General features: G+C 35.5%; 1 protein-coding gene across 4 annotated transcripts in view; it reads left to right on the top strand.

Annotated features, from left to right (window-relative positions):
• ZNF385D (zinc finger protein 385D) overlaps nt 1–22,807 on the top strand; it is a 711,674-nt gene extending 688,867 nt beyond the window's left edge. For 3 of the 4 annotated variants that reach the window (XM_032259519.1, XM_032259511.1, XM_032259523.1), the window contains exons 6-8: nt 11,501–11,679; nt 12,748–12,849; nt 15,617–22,807. In XM_032259519.1, coding sequence (XP_032115410.1) covers nt 11,501–11,679; nt 12,748–12,849; nt 15,617–15,850 — 515 coding nt within the window. In that variant the 3' untranslated portion in view covers nt 15,851–22,807. The remainder of the gene's footprint in view (nt 1–11,500; nt 11,680–12,747; nt 12,850–15,616) is intronic. The other variant, XM_032259525.1, reaches the window with a different exon arrangement.
• Nucleotides 22,808–24,801: the final 1,994 nt, after the last annotated feature.

Raw genomic sequence — 24,801 nt, 5'->3', positions numbered from 1 at the left:
TGTGTGTGTGTGTGTGTGTGTGTGTGTGTGTGTGTGTGTGTGTGTGTATGTCTGTGTGTGTGTGTTTTATTAAACATTAGGATACAAAATGAAATATCCTAAAATATGTTTTGTATTTATATGATTTCTAGTTTGTTTATTTATTTCCATGTATTTGCATCTAAATGACATTTTCTAAAACTGTACCCATAAGATTTTTGCAAAATGTGTAGTTGCATCACTCTAGGCACCTTTGGTTAAGACCCATCTCTCTTGATTTTTTACGTAAATATAATGTTATTTGAGCTAAATCTATGGGACCTGGACAATTAAGAAACTTTTTATTGTGTGCAACCATTCAGATGTGATTTCTGAATATACTTTTTTTTATAATCTTTCTAACAACTTTGCAATAGCTTAAAAATGTTATTCTTTTCGGCCGGGCACGGTGGCTCACGCCTGTAATCTCAGCACTTTGGGAGGCCGAGGCGGGTGGATCACGAGGTCAAGAGATCTAGACCATCATGGTCAACATGGTGAAACCCCGTCTCTACTAAAACTACAAAAAAATTAGCTGGGCATGGTGGCGCGTGCCTGTAATCCCAGCTACTCAGGAGGCTGAGGCAGGAGAATTGCCTGAACCCAGGAGGTGGAGGTTGTGGTGAGCCGAGATTGCGCCATTGCACTCCAGCCTGGGTAACAAGAGCGAAACTCCGTCGCAAAAAAAAAAAAAAAAAAATGTTATTCTTTTCAATTGTTTGAGGCTCAGAGAAGTGACAGAATCATGATTTGAACCCACATCTGTCTGACTTCAACACTAATTCTAGTAGCAGGGAGGAAAATACTGGAATACTAACAAGCCAGGAGAAAATGCTCTCCTAATATACCCATATATTTTGGTTCCATCTTGCTGCTCTGTACGTGTGTGTATATATATATATGCCCCCCCCAGACAGACAGACAGACACACACACACACACACACACACACACTCAAACAACTGTCAGCTTTTCTCTAAACACTGGATTCATTGCCAAGGTCAACTTTTCTCTAAAAGACAGGGTTCATTGCCAGGGCTCTATCAGCAACTATAATAGAAAAAGAATCATTTGTGACTCATAGCCTGAGTTAATATTGCAGCTGTATGTTGAGTCATTGATCAGTCATCGTGCTGCACTAGTAATATTCAAGTATTGACTTCAAGACTCTAAGGGGTAATAGCAGATGGAGAACAATTCCTTCAGCACATATCTTCCTCCTGCGTATAACATTAGTTGTAGTGAGAGAGAGTTCATGAGTTCAGGTACTAAGAAACACAGAAAAGTACCTGGCCTTAAGGCAGAATCTATACCTTGCAGATTTTCCATGTGTTTATTCATGCAAATACATTTCCTCTTGGATGCAAGATATTTGAGAGAGGATAAACACTATTGGCAGTCCATTTATTTCTCAGGAATTCTTGCCCATTCCACTGAGTGACTGAGAAACACATTCATTTTGAGGAGGCATCAATTTCGACAGATAAACACAGTATGTCCTTTGAGACTAGAGTTTATTTATCAAGAATTTCGGCAGGGTGTGGTGGTTTACGTCTGTAATCTCAAGACTTTGGGAGCCAGAGTAGAAGAATCACTTGAGGCCAGGAGTTTGAGATCAGCCTGGTCAACAGAGAGACCTCCCATCTCTACACAAAATTACAAAAAAATAGTTAGCTGGGCATGGTGGCATGTGCCTATAGTTACAGCTACTCCTCAGGCTGAGGTGAGAAGATTTCTTGAGCCTAAGAGAATGAGGCTACAATGAGCCATGATCATGCCACTGCACTCCAGCCTGGCTGACAGTGAGACCCTGTCTCAAAAAAAAAAAAAAAAAAAAAGAAAGAAAGAAAGAAAGAAAAAATGGGGAGTTGTCCTTTTTGAATTATTAGAAACATCTGATTAAGAAGCAAAGAAGAAATTACTTGTCAAATTAGGTCAACATTTTTCCTATTCTACTCCTAGGTCCTTATCTCTACTTTGTGTGTCAAAATTACCCCAGAGCTTTAAAAATATATGTACCCAGGCGCTATGCCCAAGGGTTCCAATTATTATATCCAAGTCATGGGAAGCTGTAGCTTGTTTGGTGAGGGGAAACTTCAGTATTTTGCAGGCAGAGCTGAGAACTACTCTAACAATCTTACCCACGAGTTCAAGGAGGTGAAATGTGGCTGTCACCCTTTACTTGAATACCCCTATAAGAGTGTTCTCTCCAAACCTTAAGCCTAGTCAGCCAGACTATAGCCACTTGCCTTCTTTCTAAGCTGCTCCTTGAGTTTCCTTTTCCCTGTATTTCCTTCCTGCCTCAGAGATCTTTTTCATTTGAAAAGAACCCACTCCAAAATCCCAGCCTAATGCTTGCTTTAGAGTTCTCCTTAGACTTGCACTAGCAAACTGTGTCAGGACTGAGGGTAGCAACGGAAGAAAAGATACATAAATAGATGCTGTTTGACCTCCCTTGTCCACCATCTTTCACCTCCAGATTCAGCTCTATTATTTGTAACTGGAACAGTGTTAGGAGGCTCACCATGTCTAGGATTTCCTGTAGATGTGAATAAATGTGAATGTGATCTTACCCATACTGAACGACTGGCACATGCATACTGGCTCCCTCCGTAGCTTCTTCCTAGGGTGTGGCATGGGGAAATCCCAGGCACAAAATAAAGAAGAGAAAATCTAGAGGTATCTGCTCTTCTTCCAGGAATAGGAGCCACAGTTGTAGGATTTGCCCTATGATCATCGTGGTGTGTTTCAGTTTGGACTCTCTCAAAAGCAGAGCTGGAGACAAGGCTTTGAGGGCAAATAGTTTCTTAGGGAGGTGAAGGAAGTTAAGGGAGTGGGTAAAAGAAAGAGGGAAGGGAAGGCTGCTCAAACAGAATGCATCATGTAGCCAGTTACCAAGTTGGACAATTGGGGCTGACCAAATGAAACTGTTAGACTTTCTGGCCTGTACTCCGTTTCATTGTGTTAAACAAAAACTTCTATTGGTCACATAAAATGATACAATTAAATAAATTCCAATTCTATTTCTTCATATTTATAATCACTGTGCTGTTATTGTCAATTTATAATCTAATGTTTACACTTTTTAAAAAAGATTAATACCACAGGGCTTGAATGCATGAACTGTGCCCTTAGTGAGCTCAAAGTATTTGGAACTTTTATGAACTTACTAATGATACAAAAACTTATTACTGAATTTGTGTGTGTCCAGAGCTCATGTGGTGTCTATTATAAGTATTGAAAAGCTGCTAATTTAATATACGCTAAATCTTAATGGTAACCACATCAATTGTTTAAAATATAGACTAACAAAATATTTTTTAGGGAGTAGTCCTTTATCACTGATGTTATTCAGGGTTACCAGATCACAGTGCTGGTAGAAAGTAGATTGCCTAGGCCATTTAGTCCATTTAATTGTTGTTTTCTAAATTGTCTTCAAATATACCCCCTCCCATTGTCTGCATTTGGAGAAGACTGAAATCAATGCCCCACTTTTACAACTCCACTGTCTCCTACACTTATCCCTGCCCCTCTCTGATTTTCTTTCAGAGCCAGGTACTAGAAAGCTGGTGTTAGGATTGGATTGTATTTTCAGGGAACCAGGTGTGAAGACCAATTCTGATGTGAAGCAGCCAGGCTGCCGGGTGGGGAGATGTTTCCCCTGCATCCAAATAATAGTTATAAGTGTTTTTCTTGTTTTTCCCCTTTAGAAACACATTATATACATAAAATAGGATCTGTAGCATTAAGCATAAAACTGTGCATTTACAAGGGCACAGTCAATGATCTTCCAAAACATGTTTTTCAATCTTAGAAAATCCATTCTTAATTCTAAACAAATACCACAGGCAAATTTTGGGAATGCAACTTCCATTAAACACTATCAGTGGTATGGGATAACAGAACAGAGTAGAAGTGATTAGACTTAAGTTTTACCCCCAGATATGCAGGGAACGGCTCTATCTGGACTTGGGCAAGCCAGTTGTCCTCTCTGGGCTTTTATGCTATATCTGTCTCTCTATCTCTCTTTCTCTTTCTCTGCTACTAATGGGGTTAAGAAGTCATATTGGCATAGTTCAGGATCAATTATTATGTCATAATTATTAGCATGACCTCAGCTGCTGCTGGCATTATTTGAGGGTCAATTGTGTGATTTCATTTGCTTTCCCTTTGGATTTTTCATTAGTATGTAACCATTTGAAGTTCCAGTTAATTGATATGTATAAAAATAAAAAACAACAGGGGAGTATACAAAGATACTCATTCACAATTCTTATGTATTCCATAAGATTGGAATACAGGAAGTACCTCTTTTGACCTACCTTTTGACTGGTGTTTACAGCACAGTCCAAGAATTATTTTAAACATCTTAAGAGGACATAGTCTTAAAGACATTTGGAAGCCCTTCCCTCAACTTGTATGCTATAGATACAAATACTATAAAAAATGTATTTTGTCTTTTTCTTTTAAAAAATTTCACCCAAATATCCTAGTAGGTAATGCTTTGTCTAATTTTTATTGTTTTCTCTGCATAATTTGAGGGGAAAAATATCTTTGAGATCCTTTATAGTTAAAGCTCATTACTAATTTGGGCAGATTTTTCTGGTAATGACTTGAAGCAGTAACATTGAATAATTTTTGCGAAACACATTCTAGTTTTTGTTTTATATCTCTAGACAGAGCTTATTCTATCTGTTCACCAAGTTTCACTATGCAGAAAAGATAGTTATCAAATGACAGACTTTACTACATTTTAAAATGCTTAGAGAGTTCTAAAATTTTGCCTTAACAAAAGCAACAATGTAAAAAAGAAGGGGAAGATTAAAATTTATTGAGCTGATCAAAGTGTCAAGAATAATCCTTAAAACAATAAATGCATTTAATACAACACTTCAATAGAGCAGATGATTTCCTTTCTTAAAAAAATAAATGAGGATATTGAAGCAAAAGAAACCTAACCTCACCCAGCTAATGGAGGCAAAATCTGACCTACATATTTCTAGAGGCTGAGCTCATAACTTTCTTTTCACAAATGTATTGGTTTATCAATCTGTATTGATATCTAATAACTCAGTTAATTTTCCTTGATTATCTGCTATGTGTTAGACACTGAAAATACAACATGAGCAAGACCAAGAAGTCCATGGCTAAAACTGACTCTGTGTTCAGAAATGAAATACATACTTGTTTCATGTGAAAAGCTCATTTAAGCCATTCAGCTGTGGTCTGTGTTCATGACCTTATTGCTATTGTGATGGTGGTTATTCCAATCTATATATGTGTTAAAATTCCTGAACTATATATTTACAAGTCAACTTTATTATATAATAATTTTAAAAATAGAATTTTTTAGAATGTCCTCCTCCCTTCCACAAATATTCTGAGTGCCTACTACGTGCCAGGCACTGTGAAAAATGTAGTATATGCGAGGAGTGAATCAGAGCATCAGCGTGGGAGACCGGCCTGAACCCAGCCATGATAAGGCCCAAAGATTGTTTGCCACTTCTATTCAGCATCTTCTAGGGTAATGATAGGCTTCACTTTAATTGAAAATAAAGATAGAGACTTTTTTTTATTACAGTCTTCTGTTGTAACTTCTTTAAACTTTCTACAAGTGATTAACGAAACATTAGCCTCATACTGCTCTGTGCTCCACATGGCCATACAGAGCATATTTGAACATTAGAGCTATCCTACCTAAAATGGCAGCCACTAGCCTCAGGTGGCTATTAAAATGGAAATTAATTGCCAGTCCTATTTCTCTGTTGCAGTGTCCTCATCTCAAGTGGTTAAAAACTACACATGGCTAATGGCTACCATATTAGCCATACATCTGTATAGTTATAGAATATTTTTATCATCAAAGAAGTTTCTGTGTACTAGAGCTATAATTCATAAATAATATGTTTGGGGGATTGTGATGTAAATGATTTGAGGTATATTACCTAATAAAAAGAATTTTTACATCCTGTGAGCATTTAGGGCTTACTGATTTCACATTTGATGACTTCTCACTGATTAACAGCCAGAATGAGTGACTTCAGAAATGTGTCAAGATGCATTTTCTATGTTGTTGTATATGACCATCCTGTTAAAGGAGGTTTAATGTGCAAAACAGTGGAATGTTCAACCTGTGTCATTTTTCCTGTCTATGCCTCATATAAAATCACTGATATTTAAAACATTTCTGAAAGTTTACATGTGAAAATGTGTTACAACTGAGGACTTGGAGCTTAAAGTTGATAGGTGGGCAGGCTTTTGCTTTTTACTTTATATACTTTTGTGCTCTTTGAATTTTCTACCAAGAGCGTCTGTTGCTTTCATTAAAAAAATTAAAAAAAAAAAAACTAGTTTACAAAAAAGCAAACAAAAGCACTACTTTTATAAATAAGACACAACTATGTTGCAGTTATACGACGGCACTGTGATTAATTTGTCCATATATTAACTGTTGCATAAGTTTAAGACCTTTTCACTAGGCTTTCTTGGGGAGTAGATATAAACACAATGTATTTTCCATGGCCTTAGGAAGGACCTTGTTTTTAAAGAGAAGAAATGGGTGCATATAAAGATTTTTCAGTGTGTGTCTACAGAAGCATGGGAGAGCCTTAGTGTTTTCTACACTCAGACTTTCAGGGCATTATAATTTAAAAAAAAGCTTTCTGGATGTTTGGTATTTCTTTTCATATGCTGGAATTCCAAGGCTTGTTGCTATATTGACTTCGCACATTTGTCTCCACTATCAGATAAGCCATGTGTTCTGCCCATTGGGTCCCTCAGCCTTCAGAGCTCTTCCCTGGGTCTCCTTTCGTCATAGGGTCCTTTGTGCAGCTTGGCTCCTACCCCGTAATGACCTCAGAGCTTTCACTCCAGGGCCATTTCTGAAAAAAAGCATGGCTATTTTTTCCTCTGTTTTAGATTTCTTGTTTCCTCTGTCTCTATTTTCACCTTTGCAAATTGGACTTTCAACCAAGGAACTAAAAGAAATGATATATATATTTTTTTTCCTTAAATGGGTGGATATTTGGTCACCTGATACCTAGATGTCATTCCAGGTGCTTAATGTATGTTGATATTCTGATAATGTAAACCAAAGTTTTTTTTTTTCTTTAGGAACAAATTAACATGGACAATGCATACTGTGTAGGTGGTCAAGATAATAAAAGGTTAATTTGCTATTTAGAGGTTTAAAAAGAACACATGGAAGCATTTGATACTAATTACACATTCCGGGTAGACTTGAGAGAGCTTTCCTTCCTTAGTACACCCAACAGTTATAATGCTACTATACTGAATATCATAAACGAATGCCTTACAAAAAAAAAAAAAAAAAAAAAAAAAAAACCTTTGCGTTTGTATGGAGACTGGCCACTTTATTGGCCATTTGTCTGTAAGCTGAATCACTGAACTTGTCAATATGATGTTAACTAAATTATTGCTGGCAATTGCATGAGTTTGTTAAGGATTTAGTGAAATGCTATTAAATAGTATTTAATGAGCCTTCTGAAAAACTAAACTTAAAGACATTCAAATTTATTTTAGAGAGGAGAAAATTTTTCAGACTATACCAACAGTCTTTCCCAGAGTAAAGCCCTCTGAAACTTTCTTTGTAATTTTTAGAAAATAATTTGGCAGTTTGAATCGAGAGACTTAAAAATAGTTATATTCTTTGTCCCTATAATACCACTTATGAAAAGCTATCCTAAGGAAACAATCAAAAGTGTGATAAAAGATTTAATGAGTAGGATGCTCATTACAATATAATTATATAGGGAAATAAAAGGAAATAATACAAATGTCTAATATTAGATAATGGTTAAATATATCATCTCTATGTATTACAAGTCTACACTGTCATTAAAAATCATGTGCATTTCTAGAAGTATATATATATATATAATTTCACAGGAATTTTATACAAAGCCACTTTAGCTAACTTATCTCAACTTTTTAAAATGCATATACACAAATAGAAGATAAAAGACTGGTACATGATAACTAATATTAATATTTTGATATACCTCTAGTTTGTGGAATTTGAGTTTTTTTCCTTAAAATTTTTTCAATTACTCTGATTTCTAATGTATGATTGATTTGATTTTTTAAAATCATTTGCCAGTTTTCTTGTTTTCCTATTTTTCCTTTATGCCAGTACCAAACTTGAAAGCCAACTAAAATGAGGAATTGTAAAGATGATAAGAAATGAAAGAGAAGGCTAGCCTCTTGCCCCCATGTTAACTTGATTTTTACAGATATAAGAGTAATGTGTATCTTTCCCCAAAATATTCCAAAATAAACAAGCAGAAAACAACAACAACAAAAAAAAGTAGGATTTCTTGGAGCCTTATACCTTGCTTAATTTAAACTGTGGTTGGAGTATGATTTCACCTTTCAGAAATCACGAAGCTTCAAGTGAAGGTATTTGTCAGTGCCTGCCTTTTACAAGTGATAGAGAAAAACTAGTCCACTTAGCTCCTTTCAGAGTCTCTGAATGTCAAAGGAAGGAATATAGTGCAGTAGTAGCAATGAGAAGGTAAAAAATTTAGCACAGTATCTGAAATGTATTACAGGTTTAATACAAACAGGTTCTTCTAATAGAATAGCAATTATGTTTATATTAATGCATGTTTTATCTCATAAATTTAGATGCTTTATAATTAAGAGTACATTTTACTAAATTTTAGCTGTATTTGGAGGAAATACAGCTACCCTTACTGCCTACTCAAACTGTAAGATCTTATAAAACCATCTAATAATTATTTAATTATGACTGGCAATGTGTTACTAAATGTATGAGGTTATACTGTATAAAAGTCCTACCCCGTTTAATGGTGAATAGTAACCCTAGAGTCAAAGCTATTAGTTGACGTTCCCTTCCTAATGTTGCCACATTTTTAATCATATATATATCTGTGTATGTGTGCATGTGCATGTGTGTGTATGTGTGTGTTTATAAGATATGAAGGGATGGGCATATTTAATTGTCCTATCTTTTCTAGCTTCTATGGAGAGACTATACTTTAATAATAATTCTAAAAGCCCAATGACTTTCTGAAAAGATGGATATTTCTAAAATGTTCACATATGTCCCATTTCTGTTCTGCCTCTAGAAACATGACATAGATGGGTCTTAGCTTGCCAAAGATATTCTGAGAAGCACCATATTTTCTGAATCTTTGCCTGCTATTGCTAAGCCCTACAACTGGGGCCAAATCTTTTAAATTTTCCATTATTTCCTGAACACCTAATACTCAATGCTGAAACAAGCTACCTCTGCCTGGCTTTTTTATCTTCCCAATCAACATAAACTATTTGAATATTATTGAATAGGTTAAAATAGTATTTGGACCCATTCAGCTTCCACCTCTAAAACACCAGCTACCAATCACAGAAAATATTAACCAACAGTGAATTTGGAATGCCTCCAGAGAATCAGGATGAGAGTCAATCTCCTACCGACTTCTTAGACACTCATCAACTAAACTAGCCCTACTAATGCTTCTCAGTGTCACTGAAGAAGCTGCATAGAAAAAAAAAAATAGTACAAAATCATCTGTTAGGATGAAGAAGTTTCCATAATCACCTACATATTTGTTCCTTGCTCCCTAGGACTTTTTTTTTCTTTGCCATCCTCCCAATTATGCCATCTTCAGCTCCCACTTATGTCATTTGCAGCTGTAGTGGAGAGCATTTGTGCTCACTATATTGCAAAGGAGATGACCGCAAATAAGCCCCTGTGAAGCAACACGGTCTTTACACTGGAGCAGTTCTCTGGCTCCACGTTTCAATTCCTCCAATCTTCCTGTGAGATATTGACTTTTTCCTTTCTCTAATGTGTTGAAATATAAACATTTTAATAAGAATAGATATGAATATGGACGTTGAAAATAGGCAATCTAGGTTGTAAAAATGAATAATTTTATATTGGATGTAGTAACACATAATCATTTTGAAGAAGGGAAACATGTGGCTAGAAACCTGTTTATTTATTGTCCCTTCCTTAATATAAGGTGACCTGCGGTGACCTCGAGTGCCCTTCACAACATGTTTTCCTCATTAATATTTAGTGATTCTGAAAAGCTGGCCTGTGACTCAGAAGTTACGAATCATTTCTGGCCGGGCGCGGTGGCTCAAGCCTGTAATCCCAGCACTTTGGGAGGCCGAGGCGGGTGGATCACGAGGTCAAGAGATCGAGACCATCCTGGTCAACGTGGTGAAACCCCGTCTCTACTAAAAATACAAAACATTAGCTGGGCATGGTGGTGCGTGCCTGTAACCCCAGCTACTCAGGAGGCTGAGGCAGGAGAATTGCCTGAACCCAGGAGGCGGAGGTTGCGGTGAGCCGAGATCTCGCCATTGCACTCCAGCCTGGGTAACATGAGTGAAACTCCGTCTCAAAAAAAAAAAAAAAAAAAAAAAGAATCATTTCTTTAATGGTTGCAGAACGGACAGTCTAATACACACAAGTAGGAAGCAGAAACTGCTACCAAATATCTCTAAATCAGAAAGGCAGAAAGAACACAAGTGATTGTAAAAGAAAATATCACAGACAAAAAACACATTACCAAGTGAAACAAAAAAAAAGAATACTTATCAACTCTAAGAAAAAAGAAATATTGAGCAAAATTCTGAGAGAAAATTGCCATTATGAAAAGTATGTAACTACAGGGATCTCAAAAACAATCCACAAATGTTAACAGTTGACAATTAGAGTTATATGAATGATGAGTGAAGACCTGAAGATGTCATTTATTCATTAAAAAGAAGCAGTTATCTATCGTGTATATTCTTGGGCTATGAGTCCACCTCTCATCTTCTGGATCCTTTGTTTATATAGCCCACCAGTGTGGGCTTTACTATTCTAATATGGATTTGTTTTTCAAAATCATTAAGATCTTTATACTATTACTCTCTCTTTGAACCTAAAATACGTAGCCAAGAAAGCTTGTTTGTATTCTGTTTAGAAAGTGGGTATTTAATTAGTGCCACTTCTGTAAACACACGTTTATACTAATTACACTTGTTACACATCACCTCCAACTATACCTTTAGCAACTAAATGACTCTTCCTCATCAGGTATCATTTATGTCTTGTTAGTATCAAGAGGAAATGAAATGAAGTCATACCCATTTAATTTCCCCTCAGGACTCTAAAGTTTAGTTACTATATTGATGGTGCTTGTTTGTAACGTGAAGCATTAGGAAAAAAATGAATAATTTAACAACATTATATAAAGTGATGAAAGCATGTTGCTACAGTCTGCTGTATCATGTATATACTTCTACCATAATGCTGGGAAAAAACATGCTAAAATAAGAGTACAATAACAAAAATATATACCTCCAAGAAAGATGCCTTTGTTATTGTACTCTTTCTTGAAGGTATATACTAGCTAAGATTTTTTTTCCTCCCACCCTACATCTTTCTCTCCCTCCTTTCTTTCCTCCCTCCCTTTCTTCCTTCCTTTCAATATTCCTGACAGGTACTAAGCACAAAACCATGCTAGAAGCCCGGAATGGAAGTGGCACTATCAAAGCCTTTCCTAGGGCAGGAGTGAAAGGCAAAGGACCTGTTAATAAAGGAAACACAGGCCTCCAAAACAAAACATTTCACTGTGAAATCTGTGATGTGCACGTCAACTCGGAAACACAACTTAAACAGGTAAGCAGCACGTATTCTAGGAATGAAAACCAACAGGGGACACCCTTATAAGCAGGATGTGTGTGCTTTTCTCCTTTTTGTTTCTGTCTTTCTGTCCCGTCCACCCATCTATTCACCCATTTCTCCATTTACCCATCTATTAACCCACTTATCTTCTATTCACTGTCCTGATTTATTTATGCTTATTTTAGTTGCTTGAGGAAATACTAAAATGTAATGGATTCTGCAACCTTTCGGAAATTGTTGGCAGTGAGTTTTTACTATTCTTGTATATGAAGAGTGGGTGGAGAAGGGATATCAGATCTTTTCTCCACCAGACTTTCCACTCAAAAGTGTTGATTTTCTTTAAAGGTCAACTTGCAGTATTCCATTTTTATTTACATGCTACAACTAATTTTACACTGTGCTATTCTTTTATTTTATGTGTTTTATTATATGGTGTTGTGCTGTATGTTTAGCCCTTGCAGCCACCTGCTAAAGGGATGACTAATCATGTTTTGTATTCATTTTTACTATGAACAGCCTTCCAAAGAGATCACTTATACATTGCCAACTAAAGGTCCAGCCCTCATGTTGTATTTTGTTTTTTTATATATGTATGATATTTTGCTGATTTTATGCACCTTAGTTATTTATCTTTAGAATTTAAGGGTTTGACATTTGACTGTACAAATGTGAGGATAAACATTAGTATGGAAATACATTCACTCCTTCTTGGGCATCTTTGTTTATTTGCATGTAAAATTCCTTTAGACATTCCTTGCCTTTGTAAATGCATTTCTAAAAAAAGAGATGTGTGCAGTGTTAAGAAGAAAAGCTAGGATAAAAGACACTTTTATTTGTTTAAAAATATACTAAAATGGATAGCAAAAACATATATTGGAGAGCATAAAATATATATCCTCAAGGCATCAGAATTCTAGGACAAAAGTGCATGATCTTTTATTTTTGTCTTTCTGAAATTTGCATGAAATAATCAGTATCCTTCCGCAGGTTAAAGCAATATTTGTGAGAGGTTTTTTTGCAGATGGCTTTTTAAAAACTGTCATTTTTAATTACTTTTAATAGCACATTAGCAGTAGAAGGCACAAAGACAGAGCTGCTGGGAAGCCCCCGAAACCTAAATACAGTCCTTACAACAAACTACAGAAAACAGCACATCCACTGGGGGTGAGTGTCACTTTGCAAGAGTACAACCTCTATTCTCAAATGGAATTACTGGTTTCTTAATTTCTTCAGACATTCTGCCACCTTTAACCACAGCCAAGTACCTTTTACCTTTTTGAGTTGAGCTCAGGTTTATCATAGGTCACAGGGAAAAGAGAAAAGCCAAACTCTTTTTTTTTTTTTTTAATTATACTATAAGCTCTGAGGTACATGTGCAGAACATGCAGGTTTGTTACATAGGTATACACATGCCATGGTGGTTTGCTGTATCGATCACCCTGTCATCTACATTAGCTATTTCTTCTAATGCTATCCCTCCCCTATCCCCCCACCTCCTATTATCCCTCCTCTCTAGCCCCCAACACCCCCGACACAAGCCCTGGTGTGTGATGTTCCCCTCCCTGTGTCTGTGTGTTCTCATTGGCCAAACTCTTTTGAGTCAAGTAAGCAATCCCATGAAATCTGGTCTTGACTTATGTAGGTACTTTTGGAAAGAAGGTCAGCGAAAAACAAATTCTTGTGTATCTTTTTAATATGTTTAAGAGCAAAGTATTGGTATTGTAGCCTCAACAATTTTGGATTTTGAATAACAGTCTCAAAGATATAGGTTATTTTATTTAATTACTCATTCAAGGAAACTCCATAAAACCCAAGGAAATATTTTGTAGGAATTTCCTCTCCCCATGACTACAAATAAGCTTTTCATATTACTAAGTATGCTATTATAATGTCCTGACCTGGACGTTTTGGTAGGACTTTAGAGGAAATCTGTGAAACCTCCTGGTATTGTAGATTAATACTGATGAACATGTAAGAACAACTGATCTATAATATAAGCTGAATTGTGCATTTTGAAACATTTATTCAAAGTAGATCTTATTACTATTTGGTGCTGTTGTGTGTAGCCAACACATGAAAACATAACTAAAGGAAAACTGCAATTATCTATTGTGAGACCCCACTACAGGCTGACCTGTTGGTTTAGTAACATTGCCCATTTTTGTTCAAATGAAGTTATTATAATTTTTTATCCTGAAACTTTGCTGAAGTTGTTTATGAGCTTAAGGATCTTTTGGGCCAAGACTGTGGATTTTTCTAGATATAGGATCATTTTGTCTGCAAACAGGGATAGTTTGACCTACTCTTTCCTATCTGGATGCCCTTTGTGTTCTTCTCTTGCCCGATTTTCCTGGACAGGGCATGAACGGAAGTGGTGAGAGAGGGTACCTTGTCTTGTGTCAATTTTCAAGGGTAATGCTTTCAGTTTTTTCCCATTCCGGATGATGTTGGCTGTGGGTCTGTCATACATGGCTCTTATTATTTTGAGATTGGCTGTGGGTTTATCATACAAGCTCTTATTATTTTGAGATATGTTCCCTCAATACCTAGTTTATTGAGAGTCTTATCATGAAGGGGTGTTGAATTTTATTGAAAGCCTTTTCTGCATCCATTGAGATAATCTTGTGTTGTTGTCTTTAGTTCTGTCTATGTGATGAATCACATTTACTGATTTGTGTATGTCGAACCAACCTCTCATCCCAGCGATAAAGCCTAATTCATTGCGGTGGATAAGTTTTTTGATGTGCTGCTGGATTTAGTTTGCCAGCATCTTGCTGAGTTTTGCATCAATGTTCATCAAGGATATTGGCCTGAAGTTTTCTTTTTTGTTGTGTCTCTGCCAGGTTTTGGTATCAGGATGATGCTGGCCTCATAGGATAAGTTATGGAGAAGTTCCTTCTCAATTTTTTGGGATGAAATAATCTGTACAACAAACCCCCATGACCCAAATTTACCTATATAACAAACATGTATATGTACCCTTGAATTTAAAATAAACGTACAAAAAGTGAAGTTATTTTACTCTTCCGTAAAGATACAATTTTAGCTGCAATTGGGAGGTGAAGAATTTTGCACAGTGGTTATAATTCAGCACCACTAGTCATAACCCTGAATGCTATCTCTGTCCAGCATAGATGCAGATTTTGACAAGCAAGTGAATGGTTCTTAAACAAACAGACTAGTCAAAATTGTGTTGCTATCAGTATGCAAACCCTCCTTCTTAACTATCACTATGTTAATGACCCCACAAATGGGAACATTCTCTCAGGGAGAACAGGTATATTATTGATATTACTAGGTTTTGTAGAGAAGGATTGAGAAAATGTGGTTACCATTTACGCAAAGAAAAAGTGGGAACTTGTCAAAATTTAGGAAAGACAAGTTTTGTTTTGTTTTGTTTTGTTTTTTTACTTCTTTATTGAATGTGGAGTTTTGTTGTTTTTATTTCTTTTGAATAGTACCTCATGCAATTAGAAACAACATTCTCTATGTAACCCAGGTTACACACTTGGATAGATGAATGGCATTTGACAGCATTAAAAATCTCTTTAAAAACGTATGCTCTTTAACAGTTAATATATATGTAAAGGGTGATTTGAAAAATTCTATATTTTCTCACGATGAATACTTTTGATGAAAAGTGTAAAAGTGAAAAGTGTAATTTTCAACAAACATAAAACAAAATAGTGTTGCTGAGTACTTTTCTGAAGAAATTTTCAGCATACCTGGTTGGCCATTTTCAAGTCTCTTCCAACTCTTCCAAAGGGAAAATGTTCTATACTTTCCATTTTCTTTGTTATCAGTTCACAAGTGTGAAGCTTTTTTCTTTATAGTTGTTTACTGCTATATTTTAAAGGCTCCTTACCATTTTGGGTTTTCAGTTCAAATTCCAAAACTGTTGTTCTTTTACAATATTTTTTCTCCCTTGCAGGTAAAATTAGTATTTTCAAAAGAACCTTCAAAGCCATTGGCTCCACGAATTCTACCAAATCCTCTAGCAGCTGCAGCAGCTGCAGCAGCAGTGGCAGTGAGCTCCCCCTTCAGCCTTCGAACTGCTCCAGCAGCAACACTGTTCCAGACTTCTGCGCTTCCTCCAGCACTCCTGCGGCCAGCTCCTGGACCCATTCGGACCGCCCATACTCCTGTGCTGTTTGCTCCTTACTAAATTCCAAATAGGAGTAATTGTACTGCAATAATTTTACAAACAAAACAAAAGAGAACTATGCAGTGTTTATTTATAGTTTAAAGTATATCTGAAGAGCCAGGACTTTTGACAGTGAATTGAAAAGGTTACAAAAAGGGGGGGGGAGGTGGGGGGGAGGGAGGGAGTGATATTTTCTCCAAATTAAAGCATTCCTCTTGAACGTTGATTGTTTTAGAAGTGATCTCCAGCATTGATTTGTAGTGGTATCTAGAACTTCTGAAACCTCTGTGACTGTGCTTTTGGGCACTATTTCCCTCTGCATTGTCTTTCCTGCTTTATGAAACAACTATACATTGTCTAAGGGCATTAACTGGTTCCAATGTATATACAATAATTTACTCTGTAGATTAAAATAATACAAAAAAGGAAAAAAAAAAACAAAAACAAAAACAAAAGCAACACTGTGAATAGTACTACCCATGCTGGTCCTGTTGCTATGACAGCAATTACTGGGTATTTACCCCAACAAAAGTAGATACAGTAGATGTCTTGTAAAACAATAGTGCTGTGTCTCAATCTATGCCACTAGGTTTTAAAGAATCGCAAAGGTAGAATGAACAACTATTTCATACCAATAAGCAGTCAAAAAACAAACATACATCAGATGGTGTCATGGAGGTCTCCCTGGTTAGCATTCTCCCCTCCTGTATAGTTTAAAGATATAACAGAGTTGAGCTTAGAGATGGGGGAGGCATTAATAAAGGTGATTTCTTACAAAGTACTAACTTCCCATCCTGAAGATATATTGCTGGAAACTGGGAAGTGTTTATAATGAATCTACATCTGAAAACAAATAAACCCATGCATCATGGGTGTTAAGAAAGAAATCAGTATAACTCTTCTGTTTCAAGGATGAAGGATTATAATGTAGAATGGCAATGTAAAGTCCAGATCTTTCACGTTAGTACATATCCAATAAAAACAGAGAATATTGCATCTCTGCAGTATCCCCTTTATATCACACCAGTAGGATTGTTTCTTAGGCAAAGGTCTCTGCTTTAAGTATGATGGTAGAATTCAGCATTAGCTATTTTTATCGGTTTTTCTTTTTTTTTTTTTTTAGATTTCCTGCTGACATGATATAAACAATTAATATATATTTAAATCTTAATAACAACAGGAAATATGAATCTGAGTTAATTGCACACCAGTGACATAGTGTTAAAAAATACTGGTAAGTTCCACTTAACAATTATTTCTCCAGTGGAGCTGTGAAATACTGACAGCCTTTGACATTCACCATCAGGCTGAAAGAAGTTGATGTTTTACCTTTAAAACAAGATTTATCAGGGGTATATATAAATATATGTATATTGTATATATGTTAGAAAGATTAAGAGAATAACTTATAAAAAGAAAATCTATATAAAATAATTATATAACCATCCAGTGTTACATGTTATCATTTAATTGGTAACAGATGGCATAAAAATAGCTGTGCCTTTAATTTGTGATAAAGGCTATTTGCTTTTTCCCATAGAAAGCTAAAATATACCTATCGATATGGTGGGGTTTGATGCAGCCAGTCTGTTGCGTTAATAGGAACAATGACATTCAAACTTAGAATAATGGCCAAACATACATGATTTAGGTTTAAAGAAAAAAAAAACTATTTTTGAAAAAGTTTTGTAAAGACTATTTAAAAATATAGGGAAGGATTGGGTGTGGCCTTCCTGAAACTGCTCTCAAAGTGTTGTAACACTTGGAGAGGTATAAAGAATCAAGTGGAAACCATTTGAGAGATAGGTATTTGGCATTTATCATTTTATATTTAAGAAACACCCATAGCGTGCTTGGTGCTCAACATTAAACATGGTTTTTGGAGTTCTTCTCTACCATCTAGCTATAGACATTTGTCATCTAAATCAATCTTTAAAGCATTTGGCTTTATATATCTTTTGTTAAACAACCAACCAAAAAAAAAAAAAAAAAAAAGGAAGGAAGGAAGGAAAGAGGGAAGACAATGTGTTCCATCAGTATTCTGGTAGAAAGAATTTCAAACAATGCTTCTCTGGTTAAACATATTGATTAGCATTAAAATTTGCTTTAGAAAGTGTTTTCATTAACCAGCATCTCTATTCTCTGGTTTTAGCAAGTGTTTTCTTTCTCACCTACAGACCCTGCTAGTTCAGCCTGGTGGATAGTTGCCGGCAAGTTTGTTGTTTGGGGCTCTGTCTGTATCCCATGAGACCAGTTTCTAACCGTTTTGAACTTTAGTTTGTCTTTTCTGCTATGTCAAATATATTGATTTTCCATAGTCATCCTGAATCCCTATCCAACAACCTTTACAACTGATAGAGCCTCGCTTTCTGTTAGAGAATTTAGTGTTAATTAATGCAATCTCACTAAATTGTGCTTTTGTTGTTGTTCTCCATTTTCACCAAAGTGAATGAATGAGCCAGTCCACTAGAAATCAGGGCCTGTGGGATACACAGGGTCCTGGATCACAAGGCATTACTAACTTTAATGATTTGCTGGGAACAAACAAATCAGCCATATTTTCTCCATCAGCCATATGAGGAAACTCAGAAATACCTGAATCCCTTCTGCCTCACTTCGCTATGGAACCATTTTTGTTTAAATGGTCTTTTAAATTGGAGTTGTAAGCATCAGTTGTCTTTTACTCACTACCTAATAAAGGATGAAGCCTAACCACAGAACTTATAGTGGATTCTCTGTGAGTTGTTTCCCCACACTCCATATATTTATCAACACCAGATTAACATCCATTATAGTTCAGGCTGCCATAAAGCTGTATGTTTTCCCTTAGGGAGCTTTTTTCATGAATAAAGATCCACAATTTAGATTGGTCAGCAGTGTGCTGTGAAAATCCCTGAGGGTGGTCTGACTTTAAGGCTATACATCCCTTCCATGCATCACACCCATGGCAAGGAAAGTGATGGAGAAAGCAGCTCTGATTCATTTGAAACAAATATAAATGCACTGCAAGAGCCAAATGCCTCTGGAAAAAGCATTGTTGCACCTCAACCAGATCATCCAGACAAATGGGAAACAGTCATTGGGGAGGTACTGTATTTCTCTCAAGAGAAAACAGGCGATTATGCATGATAAATTGCTCCTCTCACTGGACCTAAACTTTGAAGAGTACTTGTTTTATTCACATAAGCAAACATAGTTGGCTTTTTGCAATTTATGTCACTCCTGCCTCATTTGAAAGGATTTCTATCTTTAGGTACTATTGGGCTTCACCTGATCTATTGCAGTAATTCATTGCCATTATCATCAGAGATGAAATTTGTTTTTTTTTTTCTAAAGGTCCTACATATTTTATTGCCAAGAAACTAGTTAGCAAAGAGAGTGTTTACATGTATTTGAAAATTGCAGGAAATCATAAAAGACTGACAATGAAAAGACAGCAGAAGTTTCAAAACGGAATCAAAGTGGCTGTGCCTATTTGAGTTTCTAAGGCACAAACCAAAACATAGTAGACATGAGCATTAAATATCACTTATTACAATTAAATTTTAAGTTAATATCTTTGTCTTTGTACCTGTGTAATGTTTCAATTGTTCTGAAGAAATCAGATCACAAATCTAAAGATAACTAAGGTGATATGTAGGCCTCTTTCTTTAAACCTGAATTGATATAGAAAATTACCTTTCTATACTTAAGCATGGATGACATTGTATTAATAACTATGTGTGCACCTAAAAGCAGAATGAAGTGGTGGGGAAAGCAATCAGGAGCCTTAAAGAAGCCAGAGCCTATTTCAGACTCTGTCCCTGACCAACAGGGTAACTTAGTCAACTCATGCCTTGCCCTTAATTTCTTCTTTGGTAAAATAGATGATGGTGATTAACAGCTAAGCTGGTTTAATATATCAGCACTAGAGGAGTGCTGCTTTTATCCTCTCAGGAATAAAAATTCTTTATTTGAGTGACAAATACAGCTACTCACATACTTGCATGCGTCCAGAAAAATATTCTGTATTCCTTTCCATCCTGAGTGTAAGCCACATTGGTAGGTCATTCATCTGCTCAACCAGAATGTACATTTCACCAACTAATATCGGAGTAGTGGCTAATTCACTGAGTACTCACTTATTATGACTCCACTTATACCAACATCACGTAAGATATGCTATTTCTATTTTCCCAGTCAAGAAGGTAATAAATTCTGAACAAAACCAACCCTGAAAAGGCCAATGGAAAGCTGGAAGTGGGGATGTGGAAGGAACAATTTAAACACATCATCCTTATTTATTTTGTTACATTTTCTCTCTTCAATAGGAAGGGGTCCTGACTAAGCCATAACTAATTCTGTCCTTAGTTTGCATGGTCATCTTATTAAGACCAATTCTTCTACAGACAAGTATATCAGTTATGCATTTCTATCACTGTTACAAAAATTATTTAAACTGAGTCCTAAAAGTGAAATTTTTACCTAACTTTTGCTGTTTTCTATTTTTATTTTTTTCCTAAATGGGGAGATTTATCTCTGGAGCATCTCTTGTGTTTTTGTACAATATGCTTAGTAACTAGAGAGGCTATTTTCAGAAAATGAAATGGATCATTTCTATAGTTGGTCTCCATTGTCTACATAGTATTTCTGAGAGTGGTATCAGGGTGTCCAGTGAAGGATGGATATGTTGACATGTCATGATCATGTGGCCCAAAGGTTGTTACTGCCAAGAATGGACTTACAGCTTACCAGAATGTGCATGGTGACGAAAGGCAGGTTCTGCTCTGAAAAAATATCATATGTTATTCTATTAGAAGTTCATGCAGGTCATGAAGAGTCGCAGAGTTTAAAGAACTCTCTGGTTGGCTCATCAATGTTCAGATGTCAAAAGACTGAACATTACCTACAATTTTAGGGTCTTCTCTTTCTTTATCTCAGTGATGGAAACTCATCCTTCCTAGGTGCCTAAGTTGATGGTAGAAACTGCTAAAGTGTATTCGACAAATAAAGTAAAATCTGATTATTAATATGTATGATCAGGTAGAGTAAATTAAATTTTGGTTAACTAAGAGCAAAGAATGGGGTCATGTTATTTTCAAGACTGGCAGCTCATCTCTAAAGGCAATTTTTAAAGAGTAGGGCTAAAATGATTTGTGAGCAAAGAAGTATAATTAAAAATAAGTAATAGTACAGTGACATGTTCTACGGTTAATGCTTACATATACACATATGCACATACAGAATTGTAAAAATAGGAGTCTTAGTACCTGTCATCCTTTCACAAAGCCATGGTAAAATCATTTTATTCTCAATGATTAGGTTGGTTTTACTTTAGGAAAAGGAACTCCAATTTCACACTTGGGAATCTTAATTATTTTAGGGCATTGGAGGGGTTGGGAAGCAGACATAATGGTAAGGTACTATGCTCTCTAGCAAGGTTATTATGCTAACAGTTTGAGTTGGGTAATGCAATTGTCTCATTTCACATCAGCTACTGACTTGGAGTATAGAAATCAAACCCTTATAAAATCTTCCTCAAATCCAAGTAGTTTGCAGGACATGGTATAACAACACTAAGGAAAATTAGCAGAGTGAGCCTTAATTGGAAACCCAGATTGTATTTTTGTCAGTATAACAATTATTATTTTTAAAGTCTCTCAGTAATAGGATTGTTCAACATAAATCTATTGAGAAACAATGATGTCAGAGAGTTTTGAAGCTATAGTGAAAGTGTGGTGAATTTTCTTAGCCAAAATAATAATGTGGGTTTTATTGGACATTTGTCAACCCAAGTTAATACACATTATTGCATAATTCCAGCATGGGACACTAGGACTAGGGGCAACTAATATTGGATAAAGACCCTTCATGAGATGCTTTATGTCTCGTGTGATGTTATGCTAACATTAGTAGAGATGAAAAAGAAATTAAGTTTGTGAGGTACTGGAAAGTTTAACTTTTATCAAATAGTAAGAAGAATTCCGTTTGATGGCATCTGGTTTTTAAATGAATTATAGAAAAATGTGTGGAAGTATTGGATATTGGAGAAAAAGCCTTGTGGCCAAGGGATCTGGGCACAAGATCGAGCATCACAGAACAGTGAGCACAGTTGTTGGCTTCACTACCAATCAACTATGAGGAAACTGCGCCAATTCACTTAACATTTTGTTGATTCTCTCGATAAAAATAGGGATAATGACTGATTACAGAAATGTGCTTTTAAAAAAGCTGAATTTAGCAAAAGCAAGTCATTTGCTACTCAAAATAGATCCAAAATCTAAGCCATATTTCTATAAATTTCAATAAAATTGTTTTAAAATGTGAATTGTAGTTACAGTGTTTATATTACTAAATATTTAAAATGGAACTGACCTGATGCCAAAGCTACATCATATGTAGCTATATTAGCTGTCTGTTTATCCTGAAAAAAGGCTGGAGTGTTTTTAAAAATATATTTTTAAATCTGCACATGGAGGTATATGCAAAGAACATTGTTTATTTGGGAAATATTTTTTGTCATAGTTTCTTTCATTTATTTCTTCAGCTGAAATCTTATGTCAGTTTCAACTAAGGTCTCGTTACTTTAGTCAATACTTTCTTCTAATAATATTTAATTCACTGGAATTTTATAATAAATTTTAAATTAACTCCTAAGTGTGGTTAGTTGAGGAAAATTTAATATTATCCAATGTATGATGAAATATTCAGGTTTCACAAAAACTGGATGCTTGGCTATTTTTCAATGGTTATTCTTCACAATAGAACTACAAACAGACTGTGTCAAATAAATTGACTGATAAGTATGTCTATTTACTAACATGAGCCAAGTTGAACTTTACTTGAGAGATCTAAAGATAGTTAATACACATGCATTTAGTGACTATAAGTTGAAGGCAATATTCTTTTGACAACCAAATTTATTGAAAACTTTGGCATTAATGTTGGCAAAGGTGAGCACTATTTCGAAATTAAAAATAGACTATGGTTTGCTCTGCACGTTTGTGACCCTGCAAAAAACAAAAAAAAAGGAAAAATATTCATGTGATTTTTCTCTTCTCATATTCTTATGACTTAAAAAATATAACTAGAGTTTTATCTAATATCAATATTTTGGCAAAGGATCACATAAGGTTTTACCTGCTAACAAGAATACCTCATTTGAAAGAGCACCTCTACAAGCATTGGAGGGAGGTACAGTTGACATGGTGAATTTGATTTCACAAAAACTAACAAAGCTAGGAGGCAAAGCACTGACCTGAGTATAATCACTAGTCACATCGATGTGAGATTCTGAATCATCAGTCAGCCACAGTGATGCCACCACGGTGTCAAACTTGCCTGTTCCACCTTTATCTGTACATCTGGAAGTCTGACTTGAGCACCAGAAGCCAAAATGCTCAGAATGCTAATTTGTGCCAGCTTATTGGCCCATGTGTTCAGTAAACAAATTTGCTTTTTACATCTCGTCAAATCATACTGAATAAACCTTTCATCAGAGGTTCTACATATCCCCAGGTGGGCTTGGAATCTTGAGATGGGATTTTATTTTGTTTTATGTTATGATAGTTGAATGATGATTCTATATGTTATTATTATATTTGTTTTCATTAAAAACCCAAAGAACTATTATACCAGTAAAGTACTATTTTTTCTTGAAAAATGTAATAATAATAATTAAGATAATTCACACAGTTTGTTTTTGCCAGTCTTCTACGTTAAGTCATGTGATAACATCTCTCCAAACATCAATTTCTCACCCTATAGGACATGTGATAAAATCCCCCATAAGCCAATAATTTGCCCCACTAGAAAATGAAGCTTCTTTCAATATTATTGACTCAGAAATGTAAAATATAGCACAGTTTATCTTGTTTGTGGTACTGTACTAAGTTAAACTTGCAGCTGTGAACATATTAATATTTATTTTTATCAGGAATTCTTTAAGATGAACCTTTCAGTTTCAATAAAGGAAAGACACTAGTGATACTTTCATGTGATGAAAGCTCTCTGGTTCCTTTAGCAACTCTAGGATCATCCTTAGCCATTATCTCCTTTCTCTTTGACAATATCAAAACTGTCCAAGTAAATGTAACATTGCCAGTGGTGTCAGGAAATTGGTTTATGTCATTATTCTTCACTTGGATTGTGGAATCAAAATGATTGCTTATTTTCCTCTCTTCCATAGATAATCCATAGGCAATGTATTCAATTTGGGGAAATCTTTTCCATCTTGGTTTAAGTTTGATGGCTCTAAGGAAGAGGAATATTAGGACAAATTATGTATTCTATATGTTCTACTGTTTGTAATATTCTCCTGTTCGAGTTATGATAAACCTATATAACAACTGTTCCAAGTGCCAAGTAAGAATTGTAGTGACTCACAGAACATATGTCCCATGACTATTTATCAAAAGAAATGTGTTGATTAAAGAAAAAAAGTAAAAAAATTTATTTTCATTCAGTTCTGAATGATGCTTGTTCCGTGACCTTCTTTCTCCCTTGCTAAACAAGGTTAGCATTCTCATACTTTAACTGACCACTTAGAGCATTTTAGTCAAATGCAAGGCAAAAAAATCATGTTACCCATAACTTTGAATCCTTGTGGTTGGCCTTTGCTAAAATAAAATTTTAGTGAAGACAAGGGGTTGCAAGATGATAGCCTATGTTTCCATAGGGCAGAATTTTTTTAAAAAATTTTTTTGATTAGTTCCCAAATATCTTTGAAAAAAGTGTTTTTAAAATGAGAATTTCTATAATTTATTTTCTATGTACTACTAGAGACTGATAAAACCTGGTGGATAGAGAATATCCAACCTTGAACCTTTGGAAAAATCGTTTATCTACATTTAAAATTCTATAAGCCCATAAAAACATGTTAACATCAACACATGGAAAAGAAAATGTTGTGTTGCAATAAGTTCTCACTCATGTTCAAGCACAACAGGAGACACAAAGGATGTGAACCAACAAAGATTTTCTTTAACTGTCTC

Source organism: Sapajus apella, unplaced genomic scaffold, assembly GCF_009761245.1.
Source record: "Sapajus apella isolate SASKATOON/1434 unplaced genomic scaffold, GSC_monkey_1.0 scaffold4, whole genome shotgun sequence".
NCBI lineage: Eukaryota > Metazoa > Chordata > Mammalia > Primates > Cebidae > Sapajus > Sapajus apella.
This window is presented reverse-complemented; position numbering and strand designations above follow the sequence as displayed.